The sequence below is a fragment of the Aythya marila genome, assembly GCF_965140915.1.
Source record: "Aythya marila genome assembly, chromosome: 15".
In the NCBI taxonomy this organism is placed as follows: domain Eukaryota; kingdom Metazoa; phylum Chordata; class Aves; order Anseriformes; family Anatidae; genus Aythya; species Aythya marila.
This window is the reverse complement of record NC_139056.1, coordinates 334795-354148: the sequence shown is the minus strand read 5'-3', so window position 1 is coordinate 354148 and position 19354 is coordinate 334795. Positions and strand designations below refer to the sequence as shown.

General features: G+C 34.8%; 1 protein-coding gene across 2 annotated transcripts in view; it reads left to right on the top strand.

Annotated features, from left to right (window-relative positions):
- The window catches only part of PARN (poly(A)-specific ribonuclease), a 67523-nt gene that overhangs the window by 6715 nt on the left and 41454 nt on the right, over nt 1-19354 (top strand). For both annotated transcript variants that reach the window (XM_082772417.1, XM_082772418.1), the window contains exons 8-19: nt 544-609; nt 1370-1408; nt 3108-3150; nt 3869-3949; nt 5781-5837; nt 6879-6956; nt 7931-7974; nt 8411-8453; nt 10199-10274; nt 12273-12383; nt 12473-12542; nt 18424-18479. In XM_082772417.1, coding sequence (XP_082628543.1) covers nt 544-609; nt 1370-1408; nt 3108-3150; nt 3869-3949; nt 5781-5837; nt 6879-6956; nt 7931-7974; nt 8411-8453; nt 10199-10274; nt 12273-12383; nt 12473-12542; nt 18424-18479 — 764 coding nt within the window. The remainder of the gene's footprint in view (nt 1-543; nt 610-1369; nt 1409-3107; nt 3151-3868; nt 3950-5780; nt 5838-6878; nt 6957-7930; nt 7975-8410; nt 8454-10198; nt 10275-12272; nt 12384-12472; nt 12543-18423; nt 18480-19354) is intronic.

Below are 19354 nucleotides of genomic sequence, written 5' to 3'. Positions count from 1 at the left end.
CAATAAACCATAACTCTTAAAATATTTAGTTTCCTACTGTTTATGATAAAATATTCTGTGAAAGGAAAGACAAATTAGAAAATACAGAGAGAAATCCATTATAAGTTTCTTTTGTTTAGCAAAAGAAACCCAAACCCTTTAGTTGGCCTTCAACATAAAGAGGTGTAGAATTTTGGTTTGGGTGTTTTTTATCTGATGGCAATCTCCTCCTTTGTAAAACGGAACAGAGTTAGGGGAAGAAACACTTAGCTAATACTTCTACTAAATCTGTATCTGCCTAGCAACACTTAATGGTCTTAGGTGAAAAACAAGACATCCCCCCACTAAAGTGACAGTTTAATGCTTTCTTCGATGTTGTTGAAACTAAAACATAAACATGTTGACATAACATAAACATAGTGACATGTTTGTAAATTGAATGTTTTTTTATGTTTAAGTGTTTTCTTTTGGGGAGAGCTGTAAACATCTCAGCAAAAAGAAAACAATAGCTATAGGGGCAAATCATCTATTTAATCTGTTGGTTTTTTTTTTTTTTTTTTCCAGGGAACAGATAGAAGAATTGTTAAAGAATGAAGAAAATGAAAGTTTGGAACTGGAGCCATGTACAGGGTCAGTTTCTGAATTTGTCTTCTAAAAATGATTTTTTTTGGCTATATTGAATTAGGGGAGTTACAGGGAAGAAGAAAGATAACCTGACCTGGGCTAACTGTAACAAAAACTACGCTTGACTTATCTCTGAATGTTGAGAAAGCCTGGTAATCTATATGATTGTCGAACTCTGCTTTATGAGCCGTAACTTCTGCCTGCAGTGTCAACATATGTAAGTATAGCTAAGAATTGTCTCGCATACATAAGCCTACTCTTGTAGTTGCTGTAGTGCTCTATAAGCATTGGAGATGCGTTTTACAAACAACTTCCTCAAATCTATTGAGCTATTAATTGTTTTGTTCATTGTTGACACCATGTTTTAAAACTGTTTCTAGTGGATCTCCTTCCCAAACTTACTTATTAGCCTATTTAGCTTTGGAATCCAGATGTACAATTATTATCTCAGGGAAAAAAAAAAGGTTATCCAAACTCAGATACTAGAGCATTTTGAAACTGGAGTAAGGTTACATTGCTGCATCTATATTCAGTAATCATGAGTGCAGAATGTTTGCTTGTGAGAAGATACATGAATAGCTGTACAAAACGTTCCAAATGCCTTCACAACTTGGCAACTGGCCTACAGGTCTTGGTATAAGCGAATTACACTCTTAACTTAAAAATATTTCTACAGAGGAACTAAAGCAGGCTTTATTTGAACATTATTACTTTGAAACACAAATGTAAAATAAGACTTAGTAACATAATTATCTTTTGGTTTTAGATTTCAGAGGAAATTAATTTATCAGACCTTGAGCTGGAAGTAAGTTACTGATAATTCTGTCTTACTCTGTAATTTCAGTATTAACGATTAAAAAAAAAGGGGGGGGAGTGGAGGGGGGTAAAAGCTGATCTATTTAATCTCAGAGGTGATTAATTTAGTTCTTTTTTTCCTTTAAAATAAGATTTTTGTGGTATTCTAAAGATAAATTGCATTAAACTGGTTTGTGATGATTCATTTGAATATTTTAAAGCTTAATATTTTATCATTCTTGTCTAAAACCTGTGAATAGAACAGCAAAGTGCAGAAGCCTAGAGTTATGTAATAAAAGCAATTTGACAGGTTTTTAGTGAAAATGAAAGTGCATGTGCTTAGGTATGTTGTGGGCTTTACTTGGAAAAACTTCTATATTGCTCATATGAACGTCTAATTTTTCTGTTAGATGCCAAGTATAACCATTTTTGACCTTAAAAAATCCTAGTTCTAATGGCAGTTCCCCTCTTCTGACTTCCTTTATCCTATATCTTTGCCTAATTATATATCCTAATTATATAATATATATCATATATATATCCTAATTATATAATATATATATATAATTTCTTATATTACAAGAAACTGTAAGGCTGTTTGACTAGGGCTTTAGAGATGAGATTTTGCTCCAACTACACTAGTAAAAGGTAGAAAATAATGGAATTTTTTTTTTTGTACATTAAGTTATTTCAGTGTTGTAAACAGTATCTGGCACTGTTACTTGTACTGGAACTGGATGAAATAAAGCTGCTCTTTATAAAATGGAATCTCAATAAGTGAACTTGAGAACTAACTTGAGAACAGAGGTGTTTTCAAGAATTTTACTCTATGTTTTTGAATATATTGATAAAATATCTGTAGCTTCCAGTAGGACGTGGTGTTATGCTTGTCTGATGTTTATTCTTGCATCTTCTTGCAATGTATAGAAAAGTGTGTTCACAAACTTCTTTTTTAATTTTCAGCTTTGTACGCTGTGTGGGGATATTGGTGAGAGAAAGTGAAGTTGTGAAGTTAGCTTGGAGATAATTAAAACAGAAAACAATGAGGTTATTGATTGCCCTTCTCTCTTGAAGGGAGTGATGCAGTCCTGAACTCTTCACAGGTCACTTTCTCTTTTCAAGAGCTCTGTTGTGGAAATGTTCTGATGCATCCAAGGTCTATGACATGAAACAGCTTGGAAGTGAATCCTAGGTTGAAAATTGTGTAGGAAATCATGGTGAAGAGGACACAATAGTACTTTAGTATGTGTCCTCTAAGGACTGTTTGGTAGTTCTAATACTACAGTTTCTCTAATACTAGATTTAGTAGTAGCCAGAGGATGAAGGTAACATTCTGGTTCTGTGTGGGTTATATAATTGTGGTTATTTTTTTATGATGGAAAGATCAGAAGATGAAGAAGATGCCTTAAAAACAAGGCGTGATATTCTCTGGCCTTGCTTGGGTGTTCTGTGGCAGCACTTTGGTAATTAAATGTGGTTGCAGTGCAGTGGTTAGCAGAGCTAACCAAATTTATATTAATATTTACTACTAGAGCTTACTATTAGCAGGAAACTCAGAGTGGTTTATAAATACTAAAATAAATGACATGGTAATGGCATGCTGCCACCAAAGAAGCTGGCTTGTGGCTGCAGATAAATGAGAGCTTTCCAACAAGTGTTTTCGTTTTATAACTTCTTACATGTACTTTTTCATGTGTTCTGATATGTAGGTATCCAAAAGGTATCCATGTTGAAACTCTGGAGTCAGATAAGGTAACTAGGCAAGTTACTGCCTGTAACATTTTTCCTGTTGAAAGGAAATTGTACTTCTCAATTTTACTAACATTCCAGATCTCTAGGTCTGACCAAAAGTCCTGATTTCTACATCCAACTTGAGCTTTGTTATGCAAAATGTGGAACATCTTAAATAAAATATGATTAACTAGTTTCTAGTCTTTAAATATGAATTATATATGAATTATATTAAGCCACACAAGTATATGTTTATTACTTAAAAATTTAAAGAGGGCCACCAAAGGGTACTTTAAAATGCAGTGTTTGTGATATTTAGTGTTGGTGAAGAGTATGTATATGGGTGAAAAGTGACTCTTGATCTTATGAGAACAATAGTGTCATTGCATACTGAATCCTCCCTTCACAGATCAAATCTCTGTTTCAAAAATATTTGAAAACTGTTAGCTATAATGAAAACCTTTCTAAAAATAGATAACCTTCTGATAACCTTTCTAAAAAGTAAAAAGTGAATTTAGTAAACGTTAGGTTTAGTGGGTATATATAATACAGCTTTCTAAATTAGACTTTTGGGTGTGGATGATAAGGTGGTGCTTAAAGTGGAAACAGTCATGTTGCCAAGCTACTGCTGCTGAGATATGACTTAATTTTCTTTACAATTTAATTTAAAAAATCTTGCAATGGTTGTAACTATGAACTTCTTAGGCTCATTCCTCAAATGATACTTTTCTGATTTTAGAAAGAGAGATATATTGTTATTAGCAAGGTAGATGATGAAGAACGAAAAAGAAGAGAACAGCAGAAACAAGCAAAGGAACAGGTAAATATTTGCATTAAGTTCCATTTCTTTAGTTTGAATGAAAGAGAGGGGGAGAATCTATGAGTTCAATCAGCTGTATAAAATTGCATGTGATAGGGTTTGGTAATATTTCCCTTTTGCTTGGCTGTAGCTGTTTGAAACTGATTCTCCAAATTCTACTCAGATATCTTTTGCTTTGCAGTATAGCAAAAAGAATTGCAAGATACTCTACAAAGTTTTAAAGAGTAAGTAATTGTAGAATACTTAACCTATATTGTGGAGCACTGGATTCCTCCTTATGTGAATCTTCTCTGTCAGAAAAGCAAGGTCTGGACATAGGAAACATAGATGAATTGCATTTGTTAGTGCTCTACAACAACAGTCCTTACAAAAAGTCTTGCAAAAATTCTGGAGCAAGTGTTCATGTTATTTTGATTTGCAATCTGACCTTGATGTAGTACACTGTTTTAAAAAAAAAAAAAAAAAAACTTGCTTGCTTTTAGTTGTACAATTAATGTAATCTGATTTTTCTTAATAGAAACATGCTGCACACAACTACTATAGTAACAAGTTGACTGCAAGTCATAAGTGGTATTCAGTCACTCTCAGCTTTATTTATGGGACTTGATACCAAGTCTGAAGCAAGTTTTTGGGAGTCTTAAGACTGAAATTGTGGCTATGGTTGATCACTTGTATTCCATTGATGTCTTGTCATTTGTGCATATCCGTTTCAAGATAAAATCAACTTGCATGGCGTGAATAATGTTTGCATGCAGAATCCCTCTTAAGAGGGAAGGAGCTATCTAATAGAGACCTTATCTAAAGTGGCATCTCTTCTTGATGAAGGAATGTTAGGAACAACTTATTACTGCAGTAGACTTTTCTGAAGCAGCTTTTTTAGGTGTATTAATCAGTCTGACTATTGGCATTAAGAGCTGAACTAAAATAACAGTGAATGCTTTGTTGAATTTCACTTACGGTTGAGCAAAGACAAATAACGCAAGGCAGAAATTACTTGAGAAAATACTTGAAAAATAAGAACCTATTGGGGGAAAAGTGCTTTAAGTGAAACTAAGCTGAAGAATGAAGTGAAACCGAAGATGCATAACAGTTTTAGTATCTTTTTGAGCTGTTTACAGTCTAATAACTGGTGAGCACTACTGAAAATACTGTATAGACAACAAATCGGGTATAACTTTACTGGGTCCGGTTTAGATGAAGCTTACTTTCCTCGTAGCAGCATATGTGGTGCTGTGGGAAAGGAGGAAGGAAGGGGGGATGTTTGTGGTTATGGTGTTTGTTTTCCCAAGCAGCCATTAAGCAAGCATACTGAGGCCATGCTTCCCAGGAAGTAACTAGACATCTACCTGCTGATGGGAAGTAGTCAATGAATTCCTCTTTTTGCTTTGCTTGTGTATGGAGCTTTTGCTTTTCTTAATAACCTGTTGTAATCTTGATCCACTTGTCTTTTACCCTTCCTTTTACTTTTTTTTTTTTTTTTTTTTAATTATTATTAATATTAATTTCTCCCCAGTCCCTGGGAGAGGCGAGTGAGCAAAAGGTAGCATGGGTACTTGGCTGCTGGCTAGAGTCAACCTACAGCAGTAGCTTGCAACTTGTCCAACCTTGCAGTGAACCAAAGCTTTATTATAACTGGAATTCTCACCAGCATCTGGCTTTGGCCTCATGTATTTTCCAAACATTAACATTTCCGTTGTGGTCTGCTCTTGCTTATATATGAGAAAACATTTGAGTCAAACAGGGATTAAAATTTTCAGTGTGCCTGTTTACAGGTACTATTTTGACAGTATTTGTATTTATATTTCACTAACGCCAGAATCTTTGCTTATAGGAAGAACTGAATGATGCAGTAGGATTTTCCAGAGTTGTTCATGCTATTGCAAATTCTGTGAGTAATGTGATTTTTAATGTACCTTTAGAAAAATAATTCCAACAAAGGCTTATTTTGTTGTTATATTTTGCAAGATAAGGTGGAATGCATGTTAAAGTTGTTTCTCTTTTTGGTATTTTCTTTTTTTCTAGTTGACAGTGTTACATGGCTTACAATAGGTTAGTATGTTAGATTAAGTAAGCTCATAAACTGATTGACGTGTATGACCTCATTACCTGTAAGAGTCAATGGCAGTTTTTTTTTTTTTTTTTTTTTTTTTTTAAAAACAAGATTCTCTTAGGTAACTAAGCTTTCAGGTTTTTCCTATGTTCCAAAAAGATTGTTTATTTTTCCCGCAGTTAAATGCTTAATCAGAGAAGGTCATCCGTGTCTTTTCTACTTACGTAGTTTAAGTGGGCTATAGTTTGACATGTGTACCTTTCAGCCTGATTTATTTTCAAGTAGTTGAGACAGCCTGCTTTTGAGGTAACAGATGTGTGTGCATATTGTTTTCTTTAGCTAAGGAAGAATGCATGGAAGCAGAAAAAGTTGTCATGTCAAATGAAGCAGAGTTAACGTTAAAAAAAACTCTTGCACTTTTTCAAGAAGGAACTTGTAAAGCATCTGGCATGAACGTTTCCGCACTGTGAGAAGCCATGTCACACCCTTAATAACTGTCATATATTAATTACAACCATAAAGAATATATTGTGATTTGTTGTACAAGCTGTGAATTAAAAGTTAGCAGACTGACATACTACTTTAATCTTTAATACATTAAAGTTGTGAGAAGCTTTCTTAGTGTTATTTTCTACTTCTCATCATTTCAAGCTGCTGCCGAAGGCTGTGAATAAGTGGTTGGGAGTAGAGGAAAGAGAGGAGTAGCAGCCCACAGAGAATGGAGGAGTCTGTGGGGCAGGTGGAGAGCAAGTTGTGAGGTTTGATTTCTGTTTGTTCCCAGCTGCTCTCAGCTAGCATCTGTGACAGGTGCTTTTCACATACTGCCCTTGCTTTGTCCATGGCTAGAAGTGTGACTAACATTTAACTTACTTTTCACAGGGCAAGCTTGTTATTGGGCACAACATGCTGCTTGATGTTATGCATACTATACACCAGTTCTATTGTCCTCTTCCTGATGTAAGTGATCTTCTCAGTGTTCAGATGATGACATAAATGCATTAATACATGTGTTTAATCTGAGAACAATAGAGTTTTTTCAAGTATTTTAAAAAGAACACTTGTGGCTTCAGGGCTACTGCCTTATTTTCTTAAATCTTCATGTAAAAAGTTTAGCTGAATTCTTTACTTTTTTAAAACGTTTGGGTTAAATGTTGGAAGTGAATTGTGTCTTCTGCATATGTCTGTTAGCCCTTCAAAATCTGCTTGCATAAGGGCAGATAAATGTAACATAAATTTGTTAGGAGACCGGACTGGAACTTGTATATTATGTTATTTTTTCTGCTTGTAGTTATAAAGTTGGAAAATGTCTTTAAAATATAGTAAAATTAATAGAATGATAGGGAATCTCATAACAGAAATTTATGATGATATCCATTAGGTTAAAGAGCTGGAATGCTTGAATAATTGGAGGGAGCATGCATTCGTGACTGCCCCAGGGCAGTCTGACAATTCATGGGTGCAATAGTCTTACAATTAAGTCAGGCTAAGTAATGCGTTGGCACTGAGGATGGTGTCAGAGGAAGCCAAATGTTTCATTGGAGGGAATGGCTACATGGTAGTTTTATTACTTATGATCTTCAAGGGCTTGTAGATGTTATGGGAAAGACTTGATTGGTGGGTGAAAGCAGTCTGGGACATGTTCACATGGTGTTGAACAGAAGCAGTCATCAGTTATGCCTGCACTTTTGAATCTTGGGAGAACAAAACTCATAGAAGTCATCAGTCCACCTGGAGTGATGGCTTATCTTCCAGGGACACATTAAACACCGGGAACATCCTTTCAGACATTTAAGTAAAACTGTTGTTGCAGCTGGAATTAGAGGTAGCCTAGGATATATGATAGGATAGGGTATTGGAGGTGATAGAATGCTTCTTCCTTGAATCATGAACAAACCAGAAATAATTTTACTTTCTTGTTACTGTTAATTTAGGACCTAAGTGAGTTCAAAGAAGTAACATCATGTGTCTTTCCCCGGTAAGATCTTAGTTCAAACTTGTAACTTCGATATTGTTTTATCAAGCTGATACTGTTTGTTGTAGCACTGTGACTAGAAGTAAAATTTTGAACAAGTTAAATACAGTTTTAAGTGTTTCACAACATCTCTTTCACAAGAGTAGTGGTAGTCTATTCATTGGCAAAAGATGTTTTTGGCTACCCCCTCGTTTTCGGCACGATGATTGGCATTTTGAGTCTGCACTACATTTGGAACAAGATTTGATACTGATTGCATCTCTTTCTACTTAGTTAATGGACAAAGACAAGTAATGTTTTGACTGCTCCAGGACCAGAGAGTAATGTTACAGTAGGGTGAAACTGCTGATTCCCAGCTAATTAGCCAAAACATTTTTGAGGATTTGGTGAAAATGACATTATTGTGTTTCAATATACTTAACTCTTACTTTGTTTCTAGGCTATTGGATACAAAACTGATGGCAAGTACACAACCTTTTAAGGTAAATTAATGTAGTATTATAGAATGATTTGAAGATACAAATTTGCATTATGTATATTGAAAGAAATATTTTCGTTGAGATAAATGTCTAACAGTTTTTTTCTGCAATGCTCCTTTTTGTGTTTAAAAGCAAATAAATAAAAAAAATCCTTGACCCCTGATTGAAACTTCTGAAAATTTTGGAATACAGGCTTTTACATTCATACAAGTGATATGTATTTGTTGCAGTTTTAACATAACAGCAGCTCTGAATTCCAAAATGTACAGCTTTGGCTAATTAAAAATGTGATTAGATATGTATTTGTATTGTAAATTAGCACAAAACTGCATACTTACTCAGGGTAGGGGAAGTGTTACTCAGGAACAGATAAGACACAAAAGCTGCTTGTAAATGAAAAGCTTCAAAATACTGTGAATCTGACTCAGATTTGTCTAGAAAATGGCCCTGGAACATCATTAGGTTCTACTACGTCCTGTGGGTAGTCAGCAGGAGAAAAAAAAATTACAGGTTTCTCTTAAAACTTTTTTCAGTATGAGTTTTATTTTTCCAGGGAAGATGTATTGACATAGACAAGCATATTCTTGTGTTCTCCTGTATAGCTATTGAATTAAATATTTAAAAAAAAAAAAAAAAAAAAGTGCTGATGGAGCAGCATCTCTTTCTGCATACTTTTCTTACTTAAGAATATTGCATAACAGAAAATCTCATTAAGATCTACTTAGATATTTTCAAGTTTGTCTTGAATACTACTGTAGTAATAGTAAGGCTTTTGTATTCTGAAAAGTAATAATCCAGCACAAATTTTATGTTTAGTACAGTTATGTTGATATTTTTAGTTTTTACAGTAGATGCTCAGGTTTTAGGCAACTGTTGCCAAATGGCACTTTGGGATGCCAATGCAATGCATGAGTTGAGTTTGCTATGGAATTCTTCATACCTTTTCAGACCAGAGACTTGATTGTAACTGTAAACAGCTGTCTCGATTTAGAACCAAAGCAAAACTTGATCCTCAAATTTCAGCCAATTCTGCTTAAGAAATATTTTGTGTGATACTTTTTGTTTTCTGTTGCTGTTGATTCTGCATGGTTTTTCCATTGTACTGGTTGACAAAGAATATTTGATTATTCAATAATGTGAATTAAGTTTGGTTTAAATAAACTTAATAATCTGGATATTTCTTAATTACATTGTATGTGCATAAATTACATTCAGTATTGCATCTTGGCTGAGCAGAAGTAGGATTTGATGAAATGAGCTTTCTGATTGTAAAACTTCTTTCCCTGTCTTTGAACTACTTAAAAATGAGCAGTATTTACACATACAAATGTTCAAGAATTTCCAGTTGGCAAGCACACCTTGATACTCACCTTGAATGCATTCAAACATTATGATCGATATTTAGGGTATTTTACCTTGTTCTTTGTGCTGCCTTCCCTTACCACGCATGCCCTGCATGGTGACAGATTCAAACAGAAATAGTATTTTGGCATAATTTGAACTCAAGAATTCTGAAGAGCATTAATAAATGCTTGTAACTCAGAGAGAGTATGTTGTAGGCTAGGCAAGTTAACTTTTTAAAACTTGTCTTGGCAGACTTCTCTGGTGTTTTAATTTGAAATGAGGCTGTGTATAAATCCTTAGAGGACACAAGGTGGCAGCAGTAAATACTCATTTTATCCTACTTGATTTCAGTTTTCGGAGAAAATGTGCTTGGCACTGGAAGTTAATGCTGTCCTTTCTTGCAGGAGATCATTAATAATACGTCCCTTGCAGAACTGGAAAAACGTTTAAAAGAAGTTCCATTCAGTCCTCCTAAAGTTGGTAAGGATATATCAAAACAGTCTTCTTTTGGAGATATTTTCCTCTAGCAGAGGAAAGAGAATGTCTTCATTATTTTCATTGTTTACCTGAAATGTGGGTTTCCCTACTAATATTTAGTATTTTGTTGAAAAGGACCTTAAAAAATAAATAAAGTTACTTTTAGAACTAGTAGTGGAAGTCGGTAGGAATCCTTGCACTTTATTTCAGATAATAGAAGAATGGGAGTATTTCAGTGAACAGCAGCAGTTCTGTCATCTTCTAATGATGGCATTTGTTCTTTAGCTTGATTTTTGGTGAGTAACTTGAAACTCTTTCAAGCTGTTTAATTTGTTTGTTATAGTCCTTCAGATTGAAGCCAGAGTACTCTGATAGGCACTTGAACAAAGAAAGCCAAGAAAATTTGCAAGTAGCAACTATTTTCGTGTGTTCTAGAAATTAGCTAAGTTCCTTTAGAGCTTTCTTTGCTTTGAGGTGAAAGAAAGGAGATGTTATCAAAGGACAAGTTTATCTCAAGGTTCTGGAATTTCTCTTGAGCTGCTGGTTTAGAAAGAGGGAAGTACAGAACAGTAGAGTTTGTTGGGAGGGAAAGTCAAAATCAAGATGAATGATACTTTTTATATTGCTGAATGTGCACAGCAGATGCAGTTAAGCTGTAGTAACAGGAGAGAGAATAAGATGTATGACCAATTTTTACTTCTACAATCTTGGACAAAGACCACAAGTCCCTTATGCCTAGACCGAAGAAGTACATGTACCATGCACATGGAGCGTACAGTAATTGCATGCAGACCTTCTAGTGTTGCGTCCCCTGTAGCTTCTCCTGAGGATGTAACATAATTTGGCAGCTGTCAAGTATTCTTTTTTTGCTCATGTTATGATGTTATGTAGAGTTATTATTTTACCTTTTTTTTTTTTTTTTTTTTTTTTTTTTTTTTTTTTGAAATTTCTTATCTTGAGCAAAATATGTTCCTATAGGTTAACTCAGTTACAAGGGCTCATCTGAAAAATGCCTGGTGTTTTGTTGCTCATTTATCAAATTTGGATTCCAGTTTCTTTTTAAAAAGACATGTTATAAGACAAGTATATCTACTTATTTACATTATATAAGTTATGATAGTATTCCTGTATTACTGTTTTAAGTCGTACATGTATGTATGTTTCACTCTTGTTTTAGCTTTTCATGCTGATAGAATATAATAAATTAGATGAAATTACAGAGTTTGCTCATCAGTCTGTACCTTAATGTAAAGGTCACAATTCAGGCTTTTTAAACAGTTAAAGCATTCTTCCATTCCTATCCTCAGTATAACTTCTAGAGGAAAAGGAAACATCTTTCTAGAGGCTGATAAGCTAGCTACCAAGGTGAAATGACTTTTATGTTGGGAGAGGGAAAATTTTAACTAAAGAAGTGATATGCACACGCATCTCTGGTAGTGAGACTTAGGCACTCTTGGATGCTTCTCTTCAGACAGGTGCATATTGAGGTTTCGGCCTTCAGGGATGATTCAAGAAATACTTTTCAAGACCACAGAAACACCACAGATGTTCATCTATAAGATAACCTTTAGTCACTTAGTTGCATCTTAATCATTTAGATAGTTTAAAAAATCTGGCCATAGTTCAACTGGTTAGCTAGCAAAGGGGTTAGTGTTAGTTTTCAATCAGCCTGAGTGACTGTTCTCTTAAATACAAAACAATCATAAGAAAATTAGGTGCGAGGGGAAATCTGTCATTGTATTAGTATTAATATTCTGTTGTAGCTAAGTAGGCCTGTGAAAGAGGAGATTAATAGCTTTTTAATAGGAAGAGGTTTTTATCCCAGGAACCTATTCAAAAAAAAAAAAAAAAAAAAAAAGAGCTGTGCTTGGTTCAGAGCTTCTGAAAATCATAAAACTTAGTACAAATGATACTGTCTGACATAATAAATACGGGGGGTAAACATACACAGCTACATTTAATCCATGTGACATTTGTTCACAAAGTACTTTTTCTTCTCAGAAAGTGCAGAAGGATTTCCAAGTTATGATACCTCTTCTGAACAGCTTCATGAAGCGGGATATGATGCTTACATTACTGGACTGTGCTTCATCTCCATGGCTAATTTCCTAGGTATCTACCTAATCTTTTTCAAACCTTTTCCTGAGTGTTATCTATAGCTACTCATTACACACTGATTTTCTTCTTTTTTTTTTTATCAGGTTCGTTCCTCAGTCCTCCAAAAAGTCACGTGTCTGCTAGATCAAAACTCATAGAACCCTTTTTTAACAAGTAAGTAGTTGCTGTATTAAAAAAAGAATGCTAAAACATGGAAATATAACACTAGTCTTAGAATATGTAACTCTGGCATAATGGCTAACTTCATGTTTCTTTACACTTCAGTTTTTTGATTGACTTTCTTCTTCACACTAGTAATGCTGCAAAGAGGCCAGAATTTGTACAGGAAATACCTTTTCTTTGGAAGAGAATGGTTTACTTTCCGCTAGCCTGTAAAAGCAAACTTAAAAGAGAATTGTACCTAGGTTGCTTTAATGGTTTTGTCCATGCCATTGTTGAGAATACAATTATAATTTAGAAAATTATTTTTAGAGTAATCTTTGGGATTAGTGGAGGAGAAACTGGTCAAGTATTCTTTGTTGTAGGACACTCTCTGGGACTGCTGATTTGTTAACACTAAGTATGGTTAAACAATGTGGAAAAAATATCCGAAATAACACAAAGCTATTGTATTATCAGGTAATGGATTTTTTAAAGGCATAGTAAGTACATATAATTAGTAATTTTATTGGATGATGCTTTGTTCAGGATTTTTGAATTAGATGTTCATGCTAGTACTTGCATGAATTGTATACAAGACTTGAGAAATCTTAGGAGTCTTTATGGATGGTTTTTGATACAATAACCACTTGATTTGAATGTAAAGGTTGTGATAAAATTGGTCAGCATAATTTCATTTTAAGATAAGACTTGTCACAGAGTTGCTTTCTGTAACACCAACACAGACAAGCAGACGCGTGCCAGCTAGTAGATGCCATTTGCAGAAGTTATTTTTTTAGTCATTAACCAATATGCTTTTTCAGTTCTTCCTAGAAATGGATATCTGTAGCAAGTAAAATCTGAGGCTTCTAAAATTGTCACAACAATAGGTTTAGTTTAAGTTTTTCAAGTAATTTAAATTGGCTGCTTTAAATGTGGCATTCCTCCGACAACGGCATTTCAAAGTTTTTAGAGGAAGCCTACCATAGATTGTAAATTGGTCTGTTTTGGCTTCATAGTTAACACTGCCTAACTAACAAAAGGGAAAGTTCCCAAAAAATTACAGGGAGAAGAACGGCTTTAGTTTTTTTTCTTAAGCAAAAGCTGAAAATTACAGTTTACAAAAAGGATATTCATCTATTCTGTCATTATTCAGAGCTTGTAGCTTCTTGTTTCTGAAAGGCTATTTATATTTTTTTGAATCAAGGAAACTTGGAAGACTTGCCATACTTTACTTTCACATGAACTTACTTTGATTTTGCTGTATTCTGACTAACATTTGTCACCTTACCTCAGAGCTTGGAGGTGAGACTATATCGCCTTTTCCTTACAATGAGTAGGCCAAGGCTTGCATTTTTTAAAGCTTTTTTTTTTAATTGCTATAATATAAAAATAACAAACCAGAATAAGGTGACTTTTTTTTTTTTTTTTTTTTTTAAGATAAAAGTACACACCAGAAGCCAGATCTGTTGGATATCTAAATGACCAAGTCATCTGCTCTGTGCAGTATGTCCTTGCAGACCAGATATCTATTTACAGCACTTGGTCTCTTTAGCATCTTTAAGAAGCATCAAGGGCTTATGCAATTTACAGAGTTATCTTAAAGTCCCCAGTAAGTATGTTGCTTATGGGGCTTTCTTGCAGGTGTGCTTGGGGCTACCAGGTAGCTTTCTGCTACTCCTACTTTTCTCTAGTTTGTGGTCTAGCAACATTCCCTAGCTGAGCATCTTATCTTCTTGGGGAGAAAAAAAACTATCTTCCTCCTTCCTCCAGAAGTTCTACCTGATCCCGTGGGCAACAGTCAGAACAAGGAAACCTTTTTCTTTGTGCTGTAGTCATGTTCTTCAAGCAAAATACAAACTGCAACATGCAAACAGTAAGCTAAATTAATGAAAGTTTATGTGTCACAAAAGCTTTTCCTAAAGAAGGTGAACAGAGTAGTTGTATTATTTAGAAGCAATGTTCTCCATTTGAACTATCAAGATAAAGCTTTGAAAAATGTTCTTTAAACCAGACCACTTCTTTATGATTCTTTGGGTTGCGTATAAAGTCTTAATTTCAACGTATCTGAATTCTTCAAGTTAATATTTAAACAGTTCAAACATGAAATTTTTAAATGATTGGTGTGACTGATAGGATTTTGGAAATGTTTTCTGTTCAGATAGACTTTTCACTAATGTGAACAGTGGGAGTAAATTGAAAACTGAAAAATTGAGCTTTGATTTTATTTATTTATTTATTTATTACAAACATCCCTTAACAAAGGGAAGGTAATACCTTTTTTTTTTTTGTTTGTTAGCTTGACCTCTTTAATTATGTCACTACAATAATAGAAATTCTTGGCTCGCTGTTCAAGAGCGGTGTCCAGCAGCATATAAGTTAATTTTCATGTGGGTTAATGATGAATGTAGGTAAAATCTTTAGTTTCAGCTTCTTGTAAGAGCAGAACTAATTAAAACCAAACTTTCCTTTAGGGTTGTTGTGTTCTTTGTAGATATAATGGAGTAAGCTATATGGTAAACAACTCATAAGACAGGAATTCCAGAAAGACATGCATTTCTGTAATCTTTATGCTTCGTTTTATATACGCAGTCTTTGTAAGTCACCTACTTCCAATCTTGATGAATTTAAGAGTTGAAATGATAAGACTTTGTATTTTAATATCTAAGCTATTATTTGTATAGTTCAGGTGTTTCATCATGTGTGGTGGTTCTGTCCTGTTGAGCAGCTAAATTTCCACCACAACCATTCTCTTGTTCACCCTCCTCTAAAGAAGAGGAGGGGAGAAGAAAGTTTGATGGAAAGAAAAAGGCTCATGGGTTGAGATAGGGATAATGTAATTAAAGTGAAAATAAAAAGGGGGAGGGTGAGAGGGGGGAAACAAAGGTCATGGGGAAGCCAAGAGAAAGGGAAACCAAACAAACAAACCAATTATTCTCTGCTTCCCGTCAACAAGCGATGGGAATTGAGAGCTATAATTCAGATCTCTCTAGGTTATTTGTATGTGTTCTTTTCCTTTTGATGTAGCTGGAGGTGGAAACAAATGAAAACACCGTGTTTTACTGAGCTGGATAGCATGATAATCTATAGAGGTAGAAATTGTCTTAGAAATATATTTTTCATACACAGGGATATCAGTAACCAAAATCTGAAGTATGTGCAAATAGCTTGGTTTTGTGCTGTATTTGTGGGAGTCAGATTCTCCAGCGTGTACTGCAAATCAGTTAATTTCTCTCTGCTTTTATATGAATTTAATTTTCTTCTCAGAAGAATTGCAAAAGAATGTCAGTGTGCTCTTCTGCCACCTGACCAGTAGCTTTTCAAACACAGTGTACAAGTAAACAGTTGATGTGCTTTCAGCCATGTGTGGCAGTGCTAGCAGGACTGGTAAACCCATCTGGGTTTAAAAAAAAAAAAAGCCTTTATTTAGCTGCATTGGTTTCTCTACAGAGTTCATGAAACAGCTGTGAAAACTTTTATCCTAGCTCAGTGCAGAGGAAAGATGTTGACTACTTGAGACTACTTATGCCTTGCTGTGAAATGTCCTGCTTGTAGCCTTTCTCTCCTTCTTTTGCTTGAATTGCTGCAGAAGCAATCAGCTTTCAAGTAGCTGACTTAAAACACATCAGAGTTCCTAAGATGATGTTGTACATTGAGAAATAGATCTCTGACCATGTGATCTGGTTGTAACCTCTAAACAGATTAGGAATTAACTTTTTTCTTAACTTGATTACTATATTTAAATAATTACAGCTTAATGTAATGAAAACCAATGCCATAGCTACAACTTCAAGAACCTAGCTAACTTAATATAGATTTTGTGTTGTCATACAGAACAACCTTATTACTTTAAATTTTTTGCAGATGAGGAATCTTGCAGCCATAATCATGGATAAATGATTACAGATTATGCTGCAGCTCTGTGCACATGATCCATATGATATAAATTAGTGCTACAAGATGTCGTTGCTGCTGTAACATACTTGAAATGCACTTAAAATCAGTGTTTACACCACTTCTTCAGGGAGTGTGTGTGTATGTGTTTGTACGTGTGTAAATGCCGTTTAGAGAAGTTCTTTGACTAAATAGATAAATGTAGGACTGATGCAGGGAATGAAAAACTGATCTTAGTCTCTGGCATACGCATTTTTGGCATAAATCTGTTTTTGCTGTTGGGCCTTGTATTGCTTTCCTAAACATCATAAAACCTGGGTGAGGGTAGCTTACCAAGAATTTTTGCTAGAAGTTTTTGTTGAATTTTAGTAAAATTCACCCAGTTGTCAAGTTGTCCCACACTGCCTCTTTGTATTCCCTCTTCCTTTAATTTATTCTTGTAAGGTGTATCTTTACAGCTCGGAGACAACCATGATATGAGCAAAGCCTCCTGTCCATTTTTTGTCTGGGTGGGTGGCTTTTTGTTTGGGAGCAATAGCACTGTGTGTCCTGTCAATATTACTCTGGATCTCTAGGAGTTGTTAAGGAGATATCAGAGTAATGGCTTTTTTTGGTTCCTTATGGAATCTGTTCTGAAGCTTGCCTGGTTCTCAAGATGTCATTCCTGTCCCCTTTAGACAAGTGGCTATAATGAAGCCAAAGTTGTACAAGTGGGGCTAAGGCTAAACCTACGAAGAAACTCTGACTCCTTTGTAAACTGTCTCAATCACTCAGTGGAATGTTAGCATTGCTAAAATTTCTAAAGTTAATTGATCTGAATGTTTCTAATGTCTATTGATGTTAAAAAGTGCTTTGGGGTTCCTCAGTGCTCAGGGGCACAATACACATTATGTCATATTTGCCCTGAGGCTTAGGAAGAGAAATTAGATAGGACAGTGTGCACCATAACTGCTGCCAGCTCTCTGAAGACCCTCTCGCTCACATCTACACCAATCACAAAATCTGTTTCCCCCCAGTATTTTTTGCCTAAGTATTTATAGTAAAGACAAGTTACAAACTGCATTCCTGGAGACTTCAGTGATACGAGTAACTGTAAGAACATTATGTTCAAAATCATAAACACTAATAGTGAATATAGTAAGATACAAGGACTCAAGGGAATTACAGATCAGTCTACGTGCTTAATACGTTGTTATTATTATCTATTTACATGAGATTTTTATTTACTTTAATACTGTAATTAATCTGGTAAACATTTTTAAAGCTTTTCGAAGCCATGATAGAAAAATTTATTTTAGCTTCCCAGTGAATGTAAAGCATTGCAAATATTTTGTAACAGTACTGTAGCATCTATGCCTATAACAGGATTTAAGACTACTTTTAATTCTTGTTTTGGAGGAAAATATTGTATGAACTGAATATGAGCTTATATGGAAAGCATTTCATAAGCGTTGTTTGAAACCATTTAATTACACGTTAAAGGGCAAAAAGAGTAACCTGGTTGATCTCCACTATAGAGTCATGTTGGGTTTTGCAGTTTTAGGGTTTTGAGATCAATTCTGTCTAAAGCATGATGCAATGCTCAGAACACAGGAAAGAATATGTGTGTTTGTAATGAGAGCTTTCACCCTGTCTGCCATGAACCTGGAATTTACTGCACAGAGCTACTTCTCTCATTTGTTCATTTCCTCATTATTTTAATAGCTTTCAGCAGTAACAGTCAATGGGCTTGCAGCTTTTTAGACTTCTTTTTTGAATAAGTAAAATTACTGGCAAGATGTCAAATAATTTCTTGAATCTGGATTGTTAAATAGTGGATTAGACTTATTTGTAGGGTCTCTTTGTCTTATTATAGCTTAAGATGTTAGGTTAAGTTTAGGATGTTAAAGCCCACTTCTAGCTACCTTGAAAAAGCAACATTGAAATAAATGATAGAAAGGACAGCTTATTAAAAGGTCTTTAGGCATAAATTTGCTAATGGTGCTTCTCTGTTTTGCTTCAGGCTATTTCTTATGAGAGTAATGGACATTCCATATCTGAATTTGGAAGGACCAGACTGTAAGTAGCTTATTTCATTGTGAACTGTGGATGAATGTTACCACTGATGCTGTGACTTAAAGAAAAGTAAAGCCCTGCAGGCCAATCAATCAAGTCTTTTACTAGGTGAAGGCTTAACTTACTACTTCTGTAATATGTCTTAGAGATGCGTGAATGTCTTCAATAGTGCTTATAGTGCTTCCAGATGAGTAGCATTTCTATGGGAAGACATTTGCCACATCATGCATTGAAAAGCTTAGAATGAAGGATGACCCTTTGTTAAATACTAGCTTAATAGTATTAAAAAAAAAAAAAAAAAAAGCAATTCTAGAAAGATAGAAGTAAATGCTAGAGAGGAAAATGCCTGCTGTAAAGGCATGTATGTAACTTTCATACATACTTTTAGTAGGTGTTTAGATCACTAATCAGTGGCTCTGCAGATCTATTGGAATGGTTATTTAATTATGTTACACACTTCTTTCTTCAGTTGTTCAGCACTGAGTGGAAGGATAGTGTAGTGTACTTTGGGTTATTGAGAGAAGACCAAGCTGCTAAGCTGTGAAGATTTTACTGCCACTTGCTAGTCAAATTGCAGGATTGTTTTGATGCTTTGCCAAGAAGAGTTGCCAAAGAGTCTGTCTCTGAAAGTCTGTCTCTTTTATCTGAAAGCATCTGCATCAATCTGTTAGGGCTTGCTTCAGCAAAGTCTGAACCAGGGATACTTTCTAAGCTTCAGAGAGGAAAGTATATGTAAGGTGGCACTTTGACTACTTTAGAAAGTTTATTTCCACTCTGAGATTTCAACACTACTGTAGGTTGGGGAAGCTAGCTGGTCATTTGTTGCTTGTAGGTTGTGTTTTTGTGGAGAAGTAAAGCCACACAAAGAATAAGGCTAC